Source organism: Pongo pygmaeus, chromosome 3 (assembly GCF_028885625.2).
Source record: "Pongo pygmaeus isolate AG05252 chromosome 3, NHGRI_mPonPyg2-v2.0_pri, whole genome shotgun sequence".
Lineage (NCBI taxonomy): Eukaryota > Metazoa > Chordata > Mammalia > Primates > Hominidae > Pongo > Pongo pygmaeus.
The window spans coordinates 182648587-182661332 of NC_072376.2; the positions used below are offsets into that span (position 1 = coordinate 182648587).

At 39.6% G+C, this 12746-nt stretch overlaps 1 protein-coding gene across 12 annotated transcripts in view; it reads right to left on the reverse strand.

Moving 5' to 3' along the window:
- The window catches only part of NEK1 (NIMA related kinase 1), a 216646-nt gene that overhangs the window by 41846 nt on the left and 162054 nt on the right, over positions 1-12746 (reverse strand). For 9 of the 12 annotated variants that reach the window (XM_054485170.2, XM_063664283.1, XM_063664282.1 and 6 more), the window contains one exon: positions 2733-2909. The exons of the other annotated variants lie outside the window; for them this stretch is intronic. In XM_054485170.2, coding sequence (XP_054341145.1) covers positions 2733-2909 — 177 coding nt within the window. The remainder of the gene's footprint in view (positions 1-2732; positions 2910-12746) is intronic. 12 annotated transcript variants of the gene reach the window in all.

A 12746-nucleotide genomic window follows, 5' to 3' on the forward strand; every position in this document is an offset into this window, starting at 1 on the left:
AGATTTCAACATATGATTTTTTTGGGGGGTAGGGAGGGGAACAAATTTTCATTCCATAATGATACTAGTAACTACGCTTCTAATGAATAAGATTATTTAAGTTATTGTGGTGAATTAAGGATGGTCACATGTTGCAGGGTTTCTGGCTTTCCTCTCAACTAGAGGGAGCTCTGTTTCTCCTCGTCTTTAATTTCAGCTGGCATGGTGATTCCCTTGAGTAATGGAAGACAGTGAAAGTGATGCTATGCCAGTTCCAGGCTGAGCCTTTAAGAGAACTGGGAACTTCTATTTGACATCTGGAAGCCCGAGCCATCATGAAAATAGTTTATTCTTAAAGACCACATTGCAATGCCATGAGACTAAAATGAAGGAGAGGGACCTGGATAAGCCCTGCCAATACGCCAGGCATGGGAGTGACGTCATTTTGCGTCTTCCAAAAAAGCCCAGCTGACGGCTGAATACCACTGAGCAATATCAGTTGATGCTACATGGAGCAGAAGAACCTCCAAATTCCTGACTCAAAAAATTGTGAGATAACATAAAATAAAAATAAAAATTGTTTTTTATTTTGGAGACAAGTTCGCACTCTGTCACCCAGACTGGAGTGCAGTGGCATGCTCATGGCTCACTGCAGCCTCAAACTCTTGGGCTCAAGTGATTCTCCCACCTCAGCCTCCCTAGCAGCTGGGATTACAGGCATGCACCACCACATGTGGCTAATTTTCATATCTTCAGTAGAGATGGGGTATTGCCATGTTGCCCAGGCTGGTCTTGAACTCCTGGGCTCAAGCGATCTGCCAGCCTTGGCTTCCCAAAGTGCCGGGATTACAGGTGTGAGCCACTGAGCCTGGCCTAAAATTGTTATTTTAAGCTACTAAGTTTTAGGAGTAATTTGTTTTGCAGCAATAGATAATTGAAGCAGAATTACATATCCAGAAGCAAGGAGCTGATGTAAAAGCCTATGTGCAATGGCTTTGGGACTGCGGAGCAGGCAGAAATTGGAAGGGCTTCAATGACATTGTTGGTGAGAGACTGGCAAGTGAAAAACAGTTACTGGAGGCTGAAGAAAAGGAGATTCTTGCTCTACAATGGCTGAAAATTTGGTAACTGCAATAATATGGAAGATAGTAACTGTACTTTTTGGATCCAGTGGTCTAGCTAAGGAGTTATCAAAGCAGAACATTCAAAGTGACAGCTGCTTCTAATAACTTCTGATAAAGAACAAGAAACTAGAGATTAATTGAAGAAAAAAGTTTAGCTTATGAGCAGAATTTAGAAGAGATACAGAGAGCCCAGGATGATTCCTTCTAGGCAACAAATGCTTCTCAAAGGAAGACATGGCCTCAAGACAAAGACTAAATTTAGGACAGTAGGGTGTGGCCTCAGGACAAAGATGAAGTCAAGGTTGTGCACATAAGATCTGTTATGGCACAGAAAGATTCAAAGGCATGTCTTGCAGACCCTCTTTGCTAGACAAAGAATTTCTAAGAACTCAACAGCACTGTCTTACAGTATCCTTATAGATAACTGAAGGTAGAAAAGAGTCTGTCTCAGAAACATGAGTGGCTTTTGTTAACCACAGTGAGTATCAATAATATTCACATAAACCCACAAAATTATTTAGAAACTCTGCTTGTGGAAGCACTATAATCTCAGACTGAAGGGGACAAACATAGTTCAAAAGAGAAGAGCCCTTAAGCACACCAAGCTTTGGTGCAAGGAAGCAGGCTGACAATGCTATTTCTGGTTGGATTTTAGAATTTCTAGGGACCAATGACTGCTATCTGCTTCCCATCTTCCTTGTTTTTGAAAAGGTGTCCCAAAGGTTGTTTCACCATTGTATTTTGTACATATGGAAAACAACTTTTTTTTTTTTTTTTTACTCACAGGTCTTCAGATTGAGAATAACTATACTCGAAGACCAGTAGATGAGAAAATCCATCTGCACTGAGGCCTGACTTTGTTATCATATTAAACTCTGAGCTAATGTCATAATGAGATGAAGCTTTCAGAAGGTGTGAGTGTATTTTGCATATGGGAGGAATGAAAATAATTTTTGGTCAGAGGGCAGACTATGGTAGATTTAGGACAGATGCAAATTCTTTGACGCCCTTCCCATTGAGAGGTGGGTTCTGTTTCCCCTCCCTTTGAATCCAGGTTGGGCTGTGACTGCTTTGACTAATAGAGTATGGCAGAAATGACACTGTGCTAGTTCTGAGATCAGCTTTTAAGAGTACAAGCTGCTTTCACCTTAGCATCTGTGAGCCCCGGGCCATCATATAAGAAGTCAGACTATCCTGCCAGAAAGAGTACATAAAATAGCCCTGAAACCACATAAAGAGGGAGAGGGGCCCAGCTAAGCTGTACTTGCCAAGATAGCAGTGAAGCTTTTTGGGACCCTTCATACCCGCCTAGCTGCCAGCTGACCAGCACTTACTGATCTCTGAGATAAAGGCACATGAATTAGGAAAAATCACATTAGCCAAGTCTTGACTCAATTCCTGGTACATAAAATCATGAGATGAAACGGTTAGTGTTTCAACACTAAGTTTTGGGGTGACTTGTTAGGCAGTCATAAAAAAAAGACCAATTACTAAAAATATAAAAATACTGAACCTAATTTTAGATAATTACCCAAACATATACAAATTTTGATAATCTGTTTATAAAGCTTGTGAAATTTAAGTTTTTACTAAATCAAATATAGCTCATTTTGACTCATTAGAACATACCTTCTAAATTTCCTTCCAGTTTCAATGACATCTGTGGAGATGCCTCAATAAACTCGGGACTTCTTGTCTCAACAGGAGAATCAACAATAGCTGATGGGTTTATTTCATGTGAAATACATTGTACTTTTTTTTCTCCAGGAATTAAGGGTTTGTACTTTTCCCCTTCAGGAGAAATCTCTGTGAAAACAAAAAATAAAAAATCATGCTAGTTTTCAAAATGATGAATTTTATCTGTAATGGCATTGGGGGCAAAGTTCAAAAAAGTGCATTATTGCAATAGGCAATTACTAGTTAAGATCTATTACATATTAGAAGTTAATAAGTGACTACGGTATATGAAAGTCAAATTTCATTTCAATTGTACATAATAATTTCTATGGTGGTCAAAATGGTTTACCTTCTTTCTGCTTTTGGTAAAATTAATATGTGTATTAGAATACTATTTTTTAAATTATTAACTAGTTGATTCTGTTTATATGAAGTAACTTCTAGTTACTTCTAATTGCTCCGAAATTCTCCACACTTTTAATTGGTGCCAGGAGAGAGGAGGTTTACCTCAGAACATCCTGAGACAGGTTCAAAAAAGAATAAAAAGAAAAAAAAAATTACCTCAGAATAGCTTAATGCAGTTATTTACCACCCTCTCACTCCTATTAATCCATTAAAGATTTTACTTTCCAGGTTACAAGCTCCCGAACACTAACTCTGTCATAACTAATTTAGGTGATTTCTATATTTGTATTAATAATCCTTCCAATAGGTAGGCCTCTTGGTTTGTTGCACTTCACTCTACCTCAGTCTTCATCCTATCTCCAGCACTCCAATGGTCATATCTTAGAGAACTTGTCATTAATTATAGCCTCTTTAAATTTTCAGTGTTAAGTATTCCACCCTCTAATCTCTAACACTCATTTTCCACTTCTCTGCCTCTAACAACTCCAACTCTAAAAAAATTTTACCCTGAAAGTACCTACAATGCACTGATTCTGCTACATTTTCTGTCATCTCCATTAAAATCCACAGAAATTCCATAATATAGTCATTCTCTTGTGCATCCTCAACTTATTGTATTCAAGTGGCAAAACCCCAACTTTGCATAAATTCAATTCTCTGCCTACTATATCTGCATACACAGGGTTAAAATGGTTGAAGAAAAACAGAAATCCTTGCTCATCGGTCTCAATTTAAATTCATTGTTTCTAAAGCCAAGTAGGCCCTTTGTGTTGGCTGCAGTCCTTTTATAACACTGGGTTAGCAGGAACTGTCCTTAGCTCAGTTAATTTCCAGAGCAAAAAAGTTGTTCATCAAGTATTTATAAGTTGTTTTACTCTTTACTTCTTTCTAGTCAACAGAGAACAAAACTATAGTATTGCAAATGTTTCATAATCATTTCCCTGCACTGTACTTCAACAAACTGCTTGCCAAAACAAACTGACTGTAGCAGAGATCACATCTGTGTTTTTCCTCCTTCAGCCCTACCATTCTGCAATAAAATCATGTCTATTAACACCAGGAATCAGGATACCATATTGCATTATTATTATTATTAAAGATTGCTTTAGTGGGTTCTAACAAATACAATAAGAAAAGGAAATAATCAAAATATAGGAGAAAAATCTATTTCTTGTCACTGATGATAAATCTGCACATTTGGAACATCTAAGATCTCAAGGAAGAAAACTTAATAGATTTAGTAAAAATAATCAGTACGGTGTCCAGATATAAAATTTTCTATCTATATATAGAAAGAAATAGGGGAAGGAAGAGGAGGAGGTTAGGATATCTTTTTTTTTTTTTTTTTTGGAGACCTGAGTTTTGCTCTGTCACCCAGTGCAGTGGCATGATCTCAGCTCACTGCAACCTCCACCTCCCGGGTTCAAGCAATTCTCCTGCCTCAGCCTCCTTAGTAGCTGGGATTACAGGCGCACGGCACCATGCCCGGCTAATTTTTTATATTTTTAGTAGAGACAGCGTTTCGCCATGTTGGCCAGGCTGGCCTCAAACTCCTGACCTGAAATGACCCGCCTCAGCCTCCCAAAGTGCTGGGATTACAGGCATGAGCCACCAGTCCGGCTGGATATCTATACTAAATAAAAATTCTTAAAAAATAGCAAAAAGCAATGAAATATAAAAAAGGGCAGAGAATATAAACAGGCAATTTTCAAAGCAGCAAATCAAAATAGTCAATAGAATGCAACATAATGAAATTCACTCACAATCAGAAAAGGAAAAATAAAACCAATCAAATATATACCACATAAAAACGGTAAAAAATTTTTTAAAGGGATATTACCTTTCAGGCTGTTTAATATTTAAAAATCAATCAATGCAATTTGCAACATTAATATAATAAAAGAGAAAAATTATACTATTATATTAATTGATTTAGAAAATGGGTTTGGAGAGAGCTTCAGTATGGCTGACCCAGACACCTGGCACTTGCCTGTTCCACAAAGAAGTACCAAAACAGCAAGTAGATAATAACACATTGAATAGAGCATCTAAAAGAGAACACAGGAATTCAGCAGGAAAGGGATGGGGAACCTCTGAGGCGTGGAAGGAGAGGGAAGCGAAACATTTGGCCTGGCTAGGACTGGCTAGAAGCCAGGAGAAACACCACAGATCGACCTGCCTGAGTGCAGGAAAACGTTAAGAGAGATCCCCAGTGGTCCATATTCTCACCATGGACTCCTGCAAGCCTAGCCATGGCTCCTCAGCCCTCAAGCACCCTGAGACTAGTAGAGGAAGCTGCCTGGAGTCAAAGTGATGCATTATTCTAGAGAGGAAGTTTGTGCTGGATCTCACACAGCATCCTGAGACCCAAGCAGCTGCAACATGGTGCCACTTTGAGAACCCAATCCCTACCAGATAACAACCTGCCCCAGGGCTTAACAGGCCCTAAATCTCCACACCCCTGGAGCTCTACTGACATCTACTCCATGTCCACCTATAGATTTGCAACCTTGTTACATGAGTTGGACTCAACTGTGCAGCCAGGTCCCTAGTCCTCTAGCCCACATACAGTCCTACACCACAGGAAATGCGTGGTGCAGCACATTAGGAAGGCTGCCCCTGGGAAAAAGGGAGCTGAAGCATGTGCTCCCCAGAGCCTGGGAGCTGCCTTCCTGGAGTTGCTGGTACTGACAGCAACCCTGCCTCCCCTAGCACCTGGGTGAATGCGCACTTGCGTGCACCTTCAGGAGCAAGGAGATAGGCATGCTTGGGTGCCATCCTAGAGCCTGAGGTCAGGCCTGGCCCACTCACTGATGCCACCACCTGAGAGGGCTACCTGGTAGCTGGGAGATCAATCCGCCCCATGTATCAGAGCTGGCACTAGCAAGCATGTCATCCAGGACTGGAGATCAACCCACCATGCCTGCTGATGCGGGTGCCTGCACACACAGTCAGGGGGCCTGAGGACAGGCCCTCCTGCCTACCACCACCACCACTGATTTCTGAGTGTGCAGTCTGGGGTCCTGGGAGTAGACCTGCTGTGCTAAGCACAACCTGTGCCTGACAGCACCATCACAGGGCTTGAAGACAGACCCACCCTGCCCTGCTCCTGCCTTGGCAAAGGCCTGTGAGCATCATCCAAGGGCATAGGGACCAATTTGCCATGCCTATTGCTGCTAGTGCCTGTATAAGCTTTCCAGGGGCCTGGGAAAGGGCCCGCCCAGCCTGCCAGCACCCACACACATCATCTAGGGTCTAGAGATCAACCAGTCCGGCCGAACATAAACTGCCTGCACATGCACCATACAGGGGCCCAAGTATAGGCCTGCTCTACCTGGCGATGCCCCCAATAGTGCTATGTGTATTGTCCAGAGGTCTGGAGATCTACCCACCTCTGTCCGCCACCACAGATACCCAAACATACCTTCCAGAGGGCCCTGAGACCCAACCTGCAGCCACTGCCACCATCCACCTGCACTAAAGGCCTAGAGACTAGCCCTCTCAGTTCACCGCCACCACTGCTGGTGCCCATGAGTGCTGATGATGTACCCAGGGACTAGCCCTGCCCACCTGGCCCACCACTGCTACTGTTGGCACCCAAGTAAGCCATGCGGAGGCCCAAGGATTACCTGGACCCACTATCACCAGTGCCTGAACACCATCCGGGGGACCAAGTACCTGCATTCTCAGCATGCTGCCAAGACTGGGGCTTGAGGACTGGCTCAACTGGCTCCCTGTCCACAGTAAATCCTTACCAGAGTCTCCACTAACAACCATAACCTAAGACACACAGGAATTCACAGATACCACTGACACTGATTACAGCTGAAGAAATCATATGAAGACTGCACTATTCTGCCCACCCAGAATCAAAGCCAAAACACCCTACTCAACCAACACCATGGATACATATACAGGAAAACGTCTTTGCCTATGAAAGTCAATCCGTAAAATCGGAAAAAGTGATTATTACAATAGATGCACAGATATCAATATAAGGACACAAGAAACATGAAAAGTAAGGAAACATGATACCTCCAAAAGAACACAGTAATTCTCCAGCAAGATTCCAACAAAAATAAATCTACAAAATGCCTAAAACAATTCAAAGTAAAATTAAAGCTAAGTGAGGTATAGGAGAACACAGATAAATAATACAAAGAAATCAGAAAAACAATTCATGATCTGAATGAGAAATTCAACATAGATATCATGAAAGATAACCAAACAGGGCCAGATGCTATGACTCACAAATGTAATCCTAGTGCTTTAGAAAAGGAAGGCAGAAGGATGGCTTGCAGCCAGGAATTTGAGACCAGCCTGGGCAACACAGTGAGATACTGTCTCTACAGGAAACTCTTTAAAAAGTAAGTCAGGTGTGGTGGCATGTGCCTATAGCCATAGCTAGTCTGGAAGATAAGGTGGGAGGATCTCCTGAGTCCAGGATTTGAGGCTGCAGTGAGCTATGATTGCACCAATGTACTCTAGCCTGTTTCTCTCTCTCTCTCTCTCTCTCTCTCTCTCTCTCTCTCTCTCACTCATAATTTGAGACCAGCCTGGGCAACATGGCAAAACTCTGTCTCTACCTCCAAGAAACAAAATTAGCCAAGCATGCTGTCACATGCCTGTAGTCCCATCTACTTGGGAGGCTGAGATGGGAGGATCCCTTGAACCCACGAGATCAAGGCTGCAGTGAGCTGTGATCACAGCACTGCCACTGCACTCCAGCCTGGGTGACAGAGCCCTGTCTCAAAAACAAACAAACTAACTAACAAAGAAAACCCCAAACCCCCCACCCACCACAAAATTCAATGAATTAAATAAAAGTACAGCTGAGAGCTTCAACAATAGACTAAACAGAAAGAAGAGTTTCTGAACTTGAAAACAGTTCTTTCGAAATAATCCACTCAGAAAAGAAAGAAAAGGATAAAAGAAAAAAAAAGAATAATGGAAGTCTATGTGACATAAGAACAACTGTAAAGTGCCCCAAATATTCAAATTTTGGGTGTTCCAGAAAAAAAAAGAGATGGGCAAGGACATAGAAAATTTCTCGAATGAAATAATAGCTGAAAATTTCCCAAGCCTTTTAAGAGATATAGACATTCAGATACAGGAAACTTAAATACACAAAAAGATTCAACCCCAAAAGATGTTCCCAAGGCACATTACAATCAGTCAGTTAAAAGTCAAAGAGAATTCTAAAAACAGAAAGAAAAGAGCATCAAGTTACATATAAGGGCACCCCCAACAGACTAAGCAGAAAACTTATAAGATAGGAGAAAACAGGATGATATATTCAAAGTGCTGAGAAAACAAAAACAAAACCAAAAACAAACCAACAACAAACTGTCAGCCAAGAATACTACACCCACCAAAGCTATCCTTCAAAAATGAAGGAGAAATAAAGTCTTTCCCAAAGAAGCAAAAACCAGGAGAATTCAACAGCAGACTGATCCTATAAGAAATGCTTAAGAGAGCGCTACATGTGGAAATAAAAGGTCAATATCTACCACTATGCAAGCACATTAAAGTATAAAACCTGACAGAGCACATTCACAAACAAAAGAGAAAAAGGAGTCAAATGTTATAGAAAATAACCAAACTGCAATGAAACAATAAAAAAGAAAGAAAATAACAACAAATATACAAAACATCCAAAAACCAATTAACAAAATGACCAGAGTTAAGTCCTCACCTATCAATAATAACCTCTAATATAAATGAAATAAATTAATCATTTAGAAGATACAGGTTGGCTGAATGGTTTAAAAAAAATGACCAAACTATATGCTGCCTACAATAAACTCATTACATATATAGACTGAAAATGAAGAAATAGAAAAAGATATTCCATGCAAATGGAAACAAAAAAAGAGTGGGAGAAGGCATACACTTATATCAGATAAGACATATTTTAACCCGAAAGCTGTAAAAAAAGACAAAGAAGGTCATTATATAATGATGAAGGGAAAAATTAAATGAGCAGATCTAACAATTATAAGCCGATGCACACTCAATAGCAGAACCCTAGATATATAAAGCAACTACAGGGAGAGAGAGACTCCAATATAATAAGAGTTGCGGACTTCAACACCCCACTGACAGCACTGGACAGATAATCTAGACAGGAAATTAACAAAGAAACATTTGATTTAAACTGCACTTTAGACCAAATGGACGTAACAGACATCTACAGAACACATCCAACAGCAGCAGAATATACATTCTTCTCATCAGCACATGGAACATTCTCCAGGACAGGCCACATGGTAGGCTACAAAACAAATCTCAACAAATTAAAATGTAACTACTTCATATCAAGTATCTTCTCAGACCACAATTGAAGAAAACTAGAAATCAATCACGAGAGGAACTTTGGAAACTGTACACATACATGGAATTTAAACAACATGCTCCTGAGCAAACACTGAGTCAATGAAGAAATTAAGAAGGAAATAAATGGATTTCATGAAACAAATGGGGATAGAAACACAACAAACCAAAATCTATGGGAAACAGCAAAAGCAGTGCTAAGAGTTTATAGCAATAAACACCCATATCACAAAAGGGCCAGAAGCTCATGGCTGTAATTTCAATATTTTGGGAGGCTGAGGTAGGAGGATCCTTGAGGCCAGGAATTAGAGATCGGCCTGGGCAACAAAGTGAGACCCTGTCACTACTGAAACAAAAACAAAAACAAAAAATAGCTGGTCACGGTGGCTGCCTGTAGTCCTAGTTCCTCAGGAGGCTAAGGTGAGATGATTGCTTGAGCCCAGGAGTTTAAGGTTATAGCAAGCTACAACTGCACTACTGTACTCCAACATGGGCGACAGATTGAGACCCTGTTTATAAAAAAAAGAGACAGATTTCAAATAAATAATGTAATGATGTATTTCAAGGAACTAGAAAAGCAAAAAAAGGTCAAATCCAAAATTAGTAAAAGCTGCCGTAAGGAAGTATCTATCATGTCCTTTGCAGCAACATGGATGGAGCTGGAGGCCATTATCCTAAGTGAACTAACTCAGAAACAGAAAATCAAGTATCATGTGTTCTCACTTATAAGTGGAACCTAAATAACTGGTACACATGGACACAAAGGTGAAAATAATAAAATAATGAGGACTCCAAAAGGAAGGAAGGACGGAGTGGGGAGAAGGCAAAAAAAAAAAAAAAAAAAAAAAAAAAATTGTCAGGTACTATCATCACTATTTGGGTGATGGGTTCACCAGAAGCCCAAATCTCAGCATTATGTGATATACCCATGTAACAAACATGCAGAAGCACTCAGTAAACTTAAAACAAAACAACTATATACATATATATATACACACACACACGTGCACAAAATGGACCATTATTCAGCCATAAAAGGAATGAAATCTTATTTTTTTGCAGTAAGGTGGATAGAACTGGAGGTCATTATCCATATAGAGAAATACACATTGCATGTTTCTGACTTATAGGTGGGAGCTACAAAAGTTGATCTCATGGAAGTAGAGAGTAGAATGGTGCTTATCAGAAGCTGGAAAGTGTGGTTGGTTAATGCATACAAAATACACTTAAATAGAATAAAATTCTAGTGTTTAAAATAGTACAGTAGGATGACTACAGTTAATGAAAAAAAGCAAAACTAGTAGAAGAAATAATAATTAAGCAGAACAAAATGAAATAGACACTAAAAAAATCAACAAAAGCTGGCGTTTTGAAAAGATAAACAAAATTGAAAAACCACTAACTAGACTAAGAGAAAAAGAGTGAAGACCCAAATAAAGAAAATAAAAAACAAAGAGCCATTACAACAAATACTACAGAAATGCAAAGTACCATGTGAAACTATTATGAACAACTATATGTTAACAAATTGGAAAACCTAGAGGTAATAGATAAATTCCTGCACACAGACAACCTCCCAAAATAACTACAATAAATATCAAATTCTTCAATGCCCAGACACCAATGAACATCCATAACATCAAGACCACCCAAGAAAATATGACTTCACCAAATAACTAAATAAGGTACCAGAGACCAATCCTGGAAAGACAGAGAGATATATGACCTTTCAGACAGAAAATTCAAAATAGCTGTTTTGAGGAAACTCAATGAAATTCAAAATAACAGAGAAAAAATTCAGAATCTTACCAGATAAATTTAACAAAAAGATTGAAATAATTTAAAAGAATCAAGCAGAAATTCTGGAGCTGAGAAATGCAATTGGCACACTGATGAATGCATAAGAGTCCTTTAATAGCAGAACACATCAAAAGAAGAAAGAATTAGCGAGCTTGAACACAGGCTGCTTGAAAATACATAGTGAGAGGAGACAAAAAATTGAAAATACATAGTCAGAGGAGACAAAAAACAAAGGAAAAAGAATAAGGAATACCTACAAGATCTAAAAAACCGACTCAAAAGGGCAAATCTAAGAGTGATTCGTTGTAATGAGGAAGTAGAGAGAGAGAGACTAGGGTACAAAGTTTATTCAAAGGGATAATGTCAGAGAACTTCCTGAACCTAGAAAAAGATACCAATATTCAACTACAAGAAGTTTATAGAACACCAAGCAGATGTAATCCAAGGAAGACTACTTCAAAACATTTACTAATCAAACTCCAAAAGGTCAAAGACAAAGAAAGGAAAAAAGCAGCAGCAGACTTTTGTGTCTGGCAGCAGACTTTTCAGCAAAAAATCTTACTGGCCAGGAGAGAGTGACAGGACATATTTAAAGTACTGAAGGAAAAAAACTTTTATCCTAAAATAGTATATCCAGAGAAAATATCCTTCAAACATAATGAAGAAACAAAGACTACCAGACAAACAAAAGCTGAGGGATTTCATCAACACAAGACCTGTCCCATAAGAAATGCTAAAAGGAGTTCTTTAATATGAAAGAATAGGACAATAATGAGTAATAAGAAATCATCTGAAGGTGTAAAATTTACCAGTAATAGTAAGTATACAGAAAAACACAGAATATTAGAACACTGTAATTGTGGTGTGTAAGCTACTCATATCTTGAGTAGAAAGACTAAAAGATGAACTGATTGAAAATAAAAATTATTCACACCTGTAATCCCAGCATTTTGGGAGGTGAAGGCGGGTGGATCACTTGAGGTGAGGAGTTTTGAGACCAACCTGGCCAACATGCTAAAATCCCATCTCTATTAAAAATACAAAAAAATTAGCCAGGTGTGGTGGCACACACCTGTGATCCAGGCTACTCGAGAGGCTGAGGCAGGAGAATCACTTGAACCCGGGAGGTGGAGGCTGCAGTGAGCCGAGATTGTGCCACTGCACTCCAGCCCGGGCAACAGAGCAAGACTCTGTCTCAAAAAATAAAATGAAATAAAATAAATAAACATTATGTGAGGTGTGGTGGCTTATGCGTGTAATCCTAGAACTTTGGAAGGCTGAGGTGGGAGGATTGCTGGAACCCAGGAGTTTGAAACCAGCCTGGGCAACATGCAACCAGCCTGGGCAATAGGCAAAACCCTTTCTCTACCAAAAAAAAAAAAAAAAAACACAAAAAAATTTAGCCATGTGTGGTGGTTACAAGCAGTG